The sequence below is a fragment of the Capsicum annuum genome, chromosome 1 (genome assembly GCF_002878395.1).
Source record: "Capsicum annuum cultivar UCD-10X-F1 chromosome 1, UCD10Xv1.1, whole genome shotgun sequence".
Taxonomy (NCBI): Eukaryota; Viridiplantae; Streptophyta; class Magnoliopsida; order Solanales; family Solanaceae; genus Capsicum; species Capsicum annuum.
In genome coordinates, this window is record NC_061111.1 from 43,813,256 (window position 1) to 43,824,469 (window position 11,214).

At 36.2% G+C, this 11,214-nt stretch overlaps 1 protein-coding gene across 2 annotated transcripts; it reads left to right on the forward strand.

Moving 5' to 3' along the window:
* Nucleotides 1-361: 361 nt before the first annotated feature.
* On the forward strand, nucleotides 362-9,461 carry LOC107874940 (sucrose-phosphatase 1). 2 transcript variants are annotated; one of them, XM_047396336.1, is made up of 10 exons: nucleotides 362-726; nucleotides 912-938; nucleotides 4,074-4,157; nucleotides 4,223-4,522; nucleotides 4,676-4,777; nucleotides 4,925-5,119; nucleotides 5,201-5,491; nucleotides 5,923-6,109; nucleotides 8,886-8,932; nucleotides 9,010-9,461. In XM_047396336.1, the coding sequence occupies exons 1-10, from the start codon at nucleotides 643-645 to the stop codon at nucleotides 9,103-9,105; spliced, it is 1,413 nt and encodes a 470-aa protein (XP_047252292.1). In that variant the 5' UTR covers nucleotides 362-642; the 3' UTR covers nucleotides 9,106-9,461. The 2 variants fall into 2 exon arrangements, with proteins under 2 accessions (XP_047252292.1, XP_016577128.2); XM_016721642.2 differs by lacking the exon at nucleotides 912-938 and having other exon boundaries at nucleotides 394-726.
* The last annotated feature ends 1,753 nt before the right edge of the window (nucleotides 9,462-11,214 follow it).

The following is an 11,214-nucleotide window of genomic DNA, read 5'->3' on the forward strand; positions in this document are numbered from 1 at the left end:
CCGAATCAATAAAAATACAATATAAACAAACACAAGGAAGGTAAAGAAAACAAATTCAGGCACATCTAAAGTAAAAGTGAACGATTCTGAAATTAGCTCCCTCAACTATCTAGACTTCTAGCAAAAATAGAATAAAATAAAAATGAGCCCACAAGGGCCTGGATTCCAAGTTTCCAATTAAGTGGATAAGTGGATCCCACAAATTTGTCCTTTAAAAAAATTAAGTTTCTTGTCGATAATTATATTTGTTGTCCGAACAACTTCCTCAGTTGTCAAACAATTACACCTAGTTGTTCAACAATTAACAACTGGGCCTAATTGTTGAACAACTTATGCAGTTGTTAAACAACTTCACAAAGTTGTAGAACAACTACGCCTAGTTGTTCAACAACTGAGACAGGTTCACCTAATATTAAAATATGAATCAATTCGTGCACAAACCTACTTCGTGTTGACCTTGTTGCTGATGCCACGTGTCCTCAACCTCATTTCCCCTCATGTAAATGTGATTATATATTCAATAATTATTATTATTGTGTATAAAATAAGAATTTGATCTTATTTTATTGGAATTCTTGACCATAGAATTGGAATAAAAAAATACCAAAAAATTAACTGTCTTTTTAACAGTCTATACTCTTCATGACTTCTCTTACGAGAAGGTTCAATTATTCTGTTTGCTACTGCTGCTCCACTCCCAAAATCCCTTCATTCAACTATTTTAAGGTAAACATTTTTCTTAAATTTTTCTATTGGAAATTTATATTCCTCTCTTTCAATTTTTATATATATATATATATATATATATATATATAAGCCCACATTCATCGGTTAGCTTTGAAGAATTTCTTGTGTAAAACTTAGGTTTAATTGTATTGTTTTGATATCTTTATGCTTTATTTAATTTACAGATGCTAGATGAATGTGGGTCGGCAAAGGTTAGGTTTAATTATATTATCGTAATATCTCTATTAGTTTGTTATTTTCTGGTAGTTTAATCTATTTTAAAAGGACTTGCTCTTTCTTTTTCAAGCCAACTATTATTTTATTTTAATTTTGTGCGTCACATATTTAATAGCCCGAAATTTAAGGATATTTTAGTAAATTTCATATATTTTTAATTTAATATTGCAAAATTAAAGCACATGTATATTTCACGTATCTTTAATTTAAACTTTATTAACTCCGTGTCAAGTTAAAATAGGCTAAATAAATTGAAACGCGGGAGTATGTATATAAAGTGCACATATAGTGTGTTTTTTTATGTTTGTGAGTGTGGGATCATATGTCTGTGTAGCTGAACTTTAATTTGGCTTTTTATGTGTTTATATTTTGGGGCGATTGAATGAACACCTGGGTTGATTCACTTTTTTCTTTTTTGGATTTTTCTACTTGTAGATTGAGAATTTTGCATTTCCTCAATTTTGAGACTTATTGACAATAATATGAATAACAATGATTAGTGAAGATGTAAAATTCGACTAAGTATTTTTAAAAGAAATATTAAGTGATATTCACCGTTGCAGTATTTCAAATAGTAAATATGCAATACAAGGACTGTGGTTATTGGATTTATTCTCAATCATTTTATTTTTATGGATGAAAAATATTTTAAGCATCATTAATTTATTAGAGAATAATAAGGGTCAATGGTGTTAATTAAGGATTTTGACACATAATTTGTCTAAGATCTTGTTAGGCGAGCCCCGTGCGTTGGATCGTTAGGCGTGCTTAGGATGTACAGTTGGACGCTTAAGGCGTAAACCTCATAAAAAACTAAAGCTCACACTTGTGCCTCAAGTCATTTTGCCAGTGCCTCGGCGCGGGGCGACCCCCAAAATTGCCTTTTAATCCTTAATCAACAATTTTAATTAAGGATTTTGACACATAATTTGTCTAAGATCTGTTAGGCGAGCCTCGAGCGATGGGCTTCGGGCGTGCTTAGGACATACAGACGCTTAAGGCGTAAGCCTCATAAAAACTAGGCCTCACACTTGTGCCTCGATTCATTTTGCCAGTGGGCGAGCCCCAAAATGCCTTTTAAGACACTGGTAGTAGTAGCTTCTTCTTTGAGACTCTTTTTTGTAGAATTCTTCTAACTCTGGCGTCTCGTAGTTAGTGGCGAAGCCAGGATTCTTACTAAGGCGGTTCAAAAGTAAACATACGAACTAGCCGAAGAGGTTTAACGTCAATTATATATACATAAAAGATAATTTTTACCATGTATAAACAATATAATATTCCGTCGAAGGGGATTCGGATGAATCCCCTGTGCTACCGGTGGCTCCACCCCTGCTCGTAGCGTAGTTCTCTAAGAATTCCTGATGCACACGTGAAACGACTTCATCTTGACAGTTTCCTGTTCTGCTCAGCTAAACACGTTCTTAGATGAGTTCTTTTGGCAATGTTGCTAATATAGATTGTCTCTTGTGCGCATTGCTATGATTCTGATGGATTAAGCAAACTACAAGTAAAAGAAAACAAGAACAACACACAGATTTACGTGGAAACCTTTGCGGGAAAAACCATGGGTAGAGGCAAAGGCAGAGGAGGTTTCACTATAATGGATAGAGAGTACAAAGTGGGAGACGTAGAGTGACGTGTATTTTTTTGAACATCCAAAACAACCCACTAAAAGCACTTATATAATACATGCATACAAATAAGTCTAGGCCCAAAAATGTAAAGGTCCCCTACGCTGACACCACAGACCCCATTGAAAATCACAAACATGGGTCGCACCACGAAACTTTCAGGGCCGGATCAACAAAATTCGAGTCACAACTCTAACACTCATAGTTTGTCAATCATCAAAATGCCACATGATATTGAATGTAGTTTCAGAGATCACAGTACTTCAACAAATATAATTAAAAGTTATGTTTTATGAGGATTATTTCGAAGATTATTAAATATATATATAAGGGGTGAAATCATAAAAAGTTTGATTAAACCAAAGTGCTTATAAGAGAATCAACTTTTAGCTTTTGGCTTATAAGTACTTTTGGTGTTTGTCAAATGCGAGTTAAGCCAAAAAGTGTTTATAAGTTAGTTTGACCAGCTTATCGGCTTAGGAAAATACTCTTTTATTCTTGGGGGTTTTCTTTGCTTGCTGAAATCCATGGACTTTTTAATGAATTCATTTATTTAAGTTCGGTATAGTAGTTCAAGAAAAACAGTTTTAAAATGAAGAGTGATAGTTCTGGAAATATTCAATATTCACTTGGCTATGCATCATGCTAAGGTGACTAGCCCATTTTTCTTAATCATAAGTTTTCAACAATTGTAAGTACTCGTTTTTTATTGACCTGATATGTGGAAATTCCTTTAACTCTTGTCAATCTTTATATATTACTATGATACATAGACAATTTCCTATATTTTTGGTGTTCAAGATTGATATATTTATCGATTTGATTTATCCAAACAAAAAAAAAATCGTTGTCAAGATTTATATTATAAAGTGAGTATTGTTAATGGAATGTGTTTCTTTATTTTTTGTTCCAGGATGCCGTTCTGTCTCCTTCTACATTCTAGGATGGAGTCCAAAGATTTAGCTATGCACTTTTTTTTTTGTTCGGAGTCAGCTTTGGCAAGCAATCTTCTGTTTTGTATAGTAGACACTGCTTGGTTTTGTATATGCAGTATGCTCTACATTTGATCAATATTGCCGTTTTACTGATAAAAACTTGCTTATAAGTTGTTTTCCATTGGACTTATAATGAATATTACAGAGTAGAAAAAGAAAAATTCTTGGTAACTGATGATTGAAAACTGATAATCTGATATACTCCGCGTGAGTACTTTGTTCCTTCTCTATCTCTTATTTACTTGTTAATGGCCATTTTGCATGTGAAAGGTGTTGAGTGGTGATTGATGCATAACGTTCACATATTCATTTTGTGAAGGCAATTACTTGCTCCAGGCACATTTAGTCCCTGGCATTGTTTGATTCTGGGATAAGTGATGTATTTAAGTGTGACTATCCTGGTAGTTCGGCGTGCGGTTCATGCACTAGTTAATCCATGAGACTCATTACTCGCTCCTTCTTGTGTTTCTTTCTCTTGTTTCAGAGTGAAGCTAATATTAAATCAAACATGGATCGATTAGCCAGTGCTGCACGTCTCATGATAGTCTCAGATCTTGACCAGACAATGGTAGGTTGTTGTAGTTTGCCTTTCTTCCTGAGGCTGCTGTAACTTACATGAGACTTTCTTTACAGGTCGATCATCATGATCCTGAGAACCTCTCTCTGCTTAGGTTCAATGCTTTATGGGAAGCCAATTATCGTGAAAGCTCCTTGTTAGTGTTCTCAACTGGGAGATCACCTATACTTTACGAGGAGTTGAGAAAAGAGAAGCCCATGCTAACGCCAGATGTTACCATTATGTCTGTGGGGACTGAAATAACGTATGGTAACTCGATGGTACCAGATGATGGTTGGGAAGCATTGTTAAATAACAAGTGGGATCGGAAAATAGTGACAGAGGAAACAAGAAAATTTCCTGAACTCACCCTTCAGGTATCAATGCTCGTGTCATTTTATATATTGCTTCAGGAAGTGTAAATTTTGATACCAGAATTTGCTCACCAGTTTCGGTGTAAAACCGTTTTGTATACTGGATTTTGTTATTGTAATTGATGTCTCATATATCAACCTCTTTTCACCCTTCAGTCAGAAACCGAGCAACGACCTCTCAAGGTCAGTTTCTATGTTCACAAAGACAAGGCTCAAGATATAATGAAAACTCTTTCGAAGAGCTTGGAAGAACGTGGGGTATGATGCTACTTTTACACTTATAGCTTATGGAATCAATATGATGCTCCATAATAGCAAAGTGATAGTATGTTTCTCTTGTCGTGCTGCAGTGAGTAGAACTTTTGATTAAGTTACATATCTTTTTGTTCTGATTTTTATCATCAGTTGGATGTCAAAATAATTTACAGCGGAGGGATAGCTTTAGACATTTTGCCACAAGGTGGTGGCAAAGGACAAGCACTTGCGTATTTGCTTAAGAAATTAAAGAGAGAGGGAAAATTACCAAACAACACGCTTGCCTGTGGTGACTCTGGAAACGATGCTGAGCTTCTCAGTATCCCAGATGTTTACGGTGTGATGGTCAGTGGTTTAGCTGTTTCTCCGATTTATCTTTTATGTTTTGAGTTCAGAAGTGCTCTATAATATAGATTCATTTTGCAGGTAGCGAATGCTCAGGAGGAATTATTAGAATGGCATGCTGCAAATGCGAAAGATAATCCAAAAGTCATTCATGCAGCAGAGAGATGTGCTGCGGGTATAATACAAGCCATTGGACATTTCAACCTGGGACCAAGTATCTCTCCTAGAGACGTTACAGATATGTCAGAAATCAAGATGAAGAATTTTGTTCCTGCTTATGAAGTCGTCAAATTTTACTTGTTTTTCGAGAAATGGAGGCGTGGAGAGATTGAGAATTCTGACCTTTACTTGTCGAACATGAAAGCCGTTTGCGTACGTACCCTATACCTACTGTACTGCTGTTGTCTTCTGTAGGATGATCGTATTTTATGCGCTGGATGTTGGATCTGTTTAATTCTCTCTTTGAGAATATAGATGGAGGCCAGCTTCTTTTTCTTATTTATCGTTTCTTGTTTTTGCCTGTCTTTCCGACTTACTTTCAAAATATAGCTTCTACCTAGATCTTAACCTCTCCAACGCGGACAGACTCTCCTACCGCCATATAGAGAAAAACCATGAATATCCCCTTCAGAGGAAGTTTCTATTATCCTTTTCTCTTCATTTTCTTCTTGTTTTTCAGTTGTGTCAATTGGGAAGCGGTGGAGGTTGTAAGGAGGTTGAACTTGAGTTTTAGTTATTCCTCCTAACACCTTTTTTTTCTATCCGCATGACAATCCAATTTGCCAACTCTTTTGTTGCTGCAGAGACCATCTGATACTTTCGTGCATCCATCTGGAGTTGAGAAATCTCTTGAGGAATACGTAAATACATTGAAAAAGTGTCATGGGGACAAAAAGGGTAAGCAATATCGTATTTGGGTTGATCAAGTCTTACCTACACAGGTTGGTTCAGATTCATGGTTAGTGAGTTTCAAGAAATGGGAGCTTTGCGGTAAGTGTCTTTTGCCTTGTAAGATGGTCTTTTATTGTCTCGACTTGATTTTACACAAACACACAAAAAATTGTTATTACTGTTTCCTTTTCGTGCTCATGTCATGTGCGGCTCGAGCAATCTTTAACAGTATCTACTACCCCTCTATTTTTCAATGAATGATATTTGATTATTGTAATTTCGCGAAAGATGTGAAGTAGGCGCCTAGTGTCAGTAGTTTGTTGTTGCAAGTTGGTGTTAGCGATACTGTCAATCTTCACTTTTGAAGCCTTTTCAAAATACCGTTATTTGAGGAGCAGACAATAAATAAACATACAATTTTTCTTTTTCATTTTTGCATTCTTATAGTGCTAATGGACTCAATCCGTAGACCTTCTAGATAAAACAGTTTGAAAGGCCTATAGGAGATCCTAACAACGTCATGTCAGGTTCAATTATCTCTTAACTTAGCTATGTTAGAAAAGGATTTTTCATGAGATGGGAAATGGGAACTATTTTTCCCATGCGAAGTTTGTAAATGAGCGAGGAATATCCGTCTTTCTGCTTAACAAGATGGATTAGGATGAATAAGTAGAGATCTTGTGCTTGTGTCAAGCATATGTACTGATTAACTACCTGCTGCTCAAGATGCATTACAACTGTAGTCGTGTGCTTCCAGCTACAGAGACTAGCCATGTTTTGGAGTTTCTGGATGCCTCGAGATATACCTTACGTATCAAACCAATAAAAAGTCCGGCTCTTTCTACCGAGTTCCTCTTGCATTCTCATATAACAAACTGCACGGTGCACAGATAAATGTCCCTGCAACCACCACTATAGTCTACTGTGTGTCCACTGATTCTGTCCCTCGCCCACGGTCCAACAAAACTTTTTGAGTACTTGCCGAAGTCTACACCATGCACCTCTATAGCACCAGTACCCATTAATCCTCAGAACAGTCAGTTAAATTTGTAGAAAATAGATGGGGAATTGTGTGATGATTGAAGTGTGTAGTGTTTTCCATGTTTGAGCTAATTTGCAGTAGAAGTACTACGACTTGAAATATTTGAGCCCCGAATTTCGGATTATGGCGCACACACTGTGAATTAGTTCTCATTAGTTTTTCACTCTTAAATGTTTTGTGAAGGTAAGGCTGCATACAATAAACCCTTGTGGCACGTCCCTTTCTCCGAACCCCGCACATAGAGGGAGCTTTAGTGCACCAGGCTGCTCTTTATGCCCTAGGAAGAACTTTTTTGCCCCACCAGGAGGTCTGACCAGAAAAAGTGTTGGGTTCATAGTAAATGAGAAGTGTGAATGGAAAATGGAGAAAAAGCAAGTGGAAGAGAAAAATTGAGATCACACCAATATGGAAAGTGTACTCAAAAATAGGAAAGCTTACTAAATTCTCCCACTTTTGTGGGAGAAAGAAGCTTTAAAGTGTTTATATTGTGAAACACACTCCCACATGGATAAGTGAGGCAGGGAATAAGAGATGCCTCGCGCTGTCGTCGCTTGCTCGGCTTGGCTTTGGCTTGACCGATGAGATCTATCTTTTTGGACAAACTTTATCTGAATTCCGAAGAATGCCAAGGAAAAACGCAGTAAATTTTTACTGCAAAGTTACAGAACTCCATTTATATACATGCAGCATGCAGTAACAGTGAAACAGTAACAAATGCAATGGTTTGAACAAGAAATGTTTCGAACTGATATTTAGTTTCAGAAGGATGCAACTCTTCTGAAAATGACACAATGTTTCGTGAACTGACACGACTGTTTCGGAACAAACACACTGATTCGCATGAAATGACATGACTGTTTCGGAACAAACACTCCTTGATGAACAGACATGAATTTACAGAAAAGGTGCAACCTTTGAAATGAACCATTGCCTCTTTTCAGAAGAGGCATGTTATGGCTATAAAAACCTGTTTTCTTCCACAGGTTTTCGGATGACAATTTCAGAATAAAAAATACTTCTTGTCTTCCAAATTACTCTGTGTGATCAATCGAAACGTTCTGTGCATTCGAAGATATTCCAACCGTTTGAGGTACCGCTACAGTTGGTCTATTTAGCCATTTTATCCTGGGAGGAAAAATTCCACAACCTCGGCTACAGTGAGGGGGATTATTTCCTTAAGGAAACTCCGTGAATTCGGACGACTTGGCTATTTTCTGGTTCATTTATTTTTCTGAAAAATAAAATACACCTCTTGGAAAGGTCATTTTGATCTTGTGTTGAGGGTATTTTTCATTATGTTGAGGGTATTTTTCATTGTGTTCTTGTTTATAAACTTGAAGTACCTGAGATTTTTGTTCTGCATATACAGATTTTGCGTACCCGAAGTACAAACGAAATATAACAAAAAGTTGATTATAACCTAAGAGGCACAGTATGATTCTACTTGATTTCGTTTTAATCCTACTTGTTTTCACTATAGGTCGACTCCATGTAGTGATGTTGCTTCAAAATTAATGTTATTAAGCAGAAGTACTTTGACGAAATCCTTCAATGGCCTGTGTATGATCTGCGTAGTCGCCGAACTTCTGTGTATATACCTGTAATGCTGCACCTATCACAGAGTGTCTATGTTGGTGCTTGTCGTCACTTACCTCGCAGTCTTAAAACATTTTCCTCGAAGAAAATTGCAGCTGTAGTCGTATTTAACCAAATGCTTATAGAAATGTCTTATTTTCTGCGAGAATGTTCCAATACTAGCGCGATCTACATCTTCTTTCTCTTTGACTCTTGTTATGTTTACTGTAATGTCCTAAAATATGCTGTTTCTTACAGGCGAAGAGCGACAATGTTGCATAACTACCGTCGTATTGAGTTCAAAGGTGAAGTTCGTTGAAGGATCATTGCAAGTTTTGTCCTACAATTCAAGACCTGTTATAATTTGCTCTTCCCCTTCCAGAATGTGACCGTTGCAGATGGGCTCACTTGGACACACGTGCATCAGACTTGGCTGCCGGGAGCAGCAGCAAGTGACTCCGCGACCTGGTTCTTTTAGGTTTGACTCTGAAAATCCCGGAGCCACCAACTTTCTGCCTACAGTACTTTTTCCAGCTGTATGCTGACTGAATGCATGAGTTGTAGTCGCGATGAACCTGGTCTCTGGGCAGTTGCAAGTTTATCTATGCATGAACCAGGTCCCAACGTACAATCATCAAAACTAAGGACTTAACATTATAGCTATACACATCGACACCTAAACCCCCACCCCCCACACAGGCAAAACCCTTTTTGTGTGTCCCTCTTACTTTCTTTGTTTTTGTTCTTCTTTGATGATGAATGTATTACAAACCAAAACACGAAAAGATGGCTAATCGTTGAGGTAATAATAAGTATTGCTCTTCTTTTCGACAACTGTATGTCAAATTCTCCAAGTGTGAGTTCTGGCTTGATTCAGTGGCCATTTTGGGACGTGGTCGCGAGCGAAGAAATTCGAGTTCCTCTTTGTTTTAGATTCATTTCTTGCTAAGAGTCTCTTCAAACTTGAGTTCAATCTTTGAGGTCTTGTGCCTCATGTCTAAGGGTAACAAATGAGTGGTTTTGGTTGAATTTAGACGGGTTAAAATGATGAAATTTCACGTGATACCTTCAAACATACTGAATAATGCATGTGATTTATTTTTTGTTTTTCTCTAGCTTTTTTATATACAATTCCTAGTTAAATTGGGATTTCTATTTTTTGGTAGGAAACTGAGTAGTTTTTTCTGTTATTTTTGGTAGCAAATAGTTTTTTTTTTTTAATTGTAAGTTTAACCTATTTTTAGTTGTAATAACGACTATTTAAGTTAGGAGTTGATGATCAATAAGATACGCTGCTTTACCAGAAAAGAAAAGAAACAATTCTCCACATCTCTTCTTCTCTAACTCATCTCTATTTTCAGCCGCTAAGTTCTTGGCTCTCCTTATGACGTTATTTTAATAGTATTAAAACCAACAATTCATATCCTTAATTATTATCCTTTAACGCAATGAGTTTATTTCGATTCCTTCTTTTTTAAAGATTAATCAACATTCAAACTGTTAATAAACAAATCTAAAAAAGAGTTAGATTAAGTCGTGCGATTTAAACCTTATATAAATTTAACTGTACCGTTTTTCAGGGTAAACAAAGATGAAATATAACGTTAATCCCAAAAAACACCTATTATAATTAATTAATGAATGTTATAGATAGATCTGATTGCATTTTCGAATTAATAATATAAATAATTTATCAAAATGCTATTTAGCTCCTTTGATTCTAAACATTAACTCATCTTAGAATTAAAGAATTATCAAATATGAAAAATGATATTCTTCTTATACAGATCCAAAAATGAAATAAAGACACATCAACTAAGACGAGAAAATTGAAGGAAAGGTGTTTTTTAAGTCTTGAATGAAGGATTGGTGATATTGACCAACTTAAAGGGTCAAACATAATTAGAAAACTTGATTAAGTTAATTGTGGACTTGATTAATATTTTTAAAACTTTCTAATCTTTTCAAAAATACAAATCAACCCACACCCCTCTCCTCCAAATCAACTGTCTCTCTCCTCTTTCTCGACAGTCTCTCTCAACTCTCTTCCAACCAACAGTTCTGCAAATATTTTCCCTTCAATCCTGACGACTTCAAGCTCCGGCGACAAATAGCTGGGCGAGTTTCTTTTCGATTTTCAACCATCAATCGACGTGAAGAAACAGAGGAACTTGAGCCAACTTCTCCGGCGACAACAACTTCGAGTTCTTCGTCGTCCCATTTTTTCTTTCATAGGTAAAACGTTATGTCTTTTTAGTTATGAAGAAACAGAGGAAATTGAGTCAACTTCTCTTCTAGTATTGGTTAACAACTTCAATATTTCTTGCTTAAATTTGAAATGTAGACTGAATAAAATCCTAATTTCTGACAATTCTTCTCTACTCTTTCCAATGTGAAATATAATTTTTTGTTGTTATTGTAGTTCATGTTGTCGAACTGTTGATATGATTTGTTGGTGATTTTTGGTCAATGTTAATGTTCTTAGTGTGTGTGTGTTGTGTTGGTGTTGTTGGGTTAATTTGTTGTTTTTCTTGGTAAAAATGGTGTTGCAACAGATGAACCATCTGATGCAACAGATGGACCATCT

Excerpts from the sequence above, each read along its gene's own strand:
- LOC107874940 (XM_047396336.1), top strand. The coding sequence starts at position 643 with ATGACTTCTCTTACGAGAAGGTTCAATTATTCTGTTTGCTACTGCTGC. Across the intron at positions 5,120-5,200 it reads CAGATGTTTACGGTGTGATG|GTAGCGAATGCTCAGGAGGA; the intron begins GTCAGTGGTTTA and ends TTCATTTTGCAG. Across the intron at positions 6,110-8,885 it reads CAAGAAATGGGAGCTTTGCG|GCGAAGAGCGACAATGTTGC; the intron begins GTAAGTGTCTTT and ends TGTTTCTTACAG.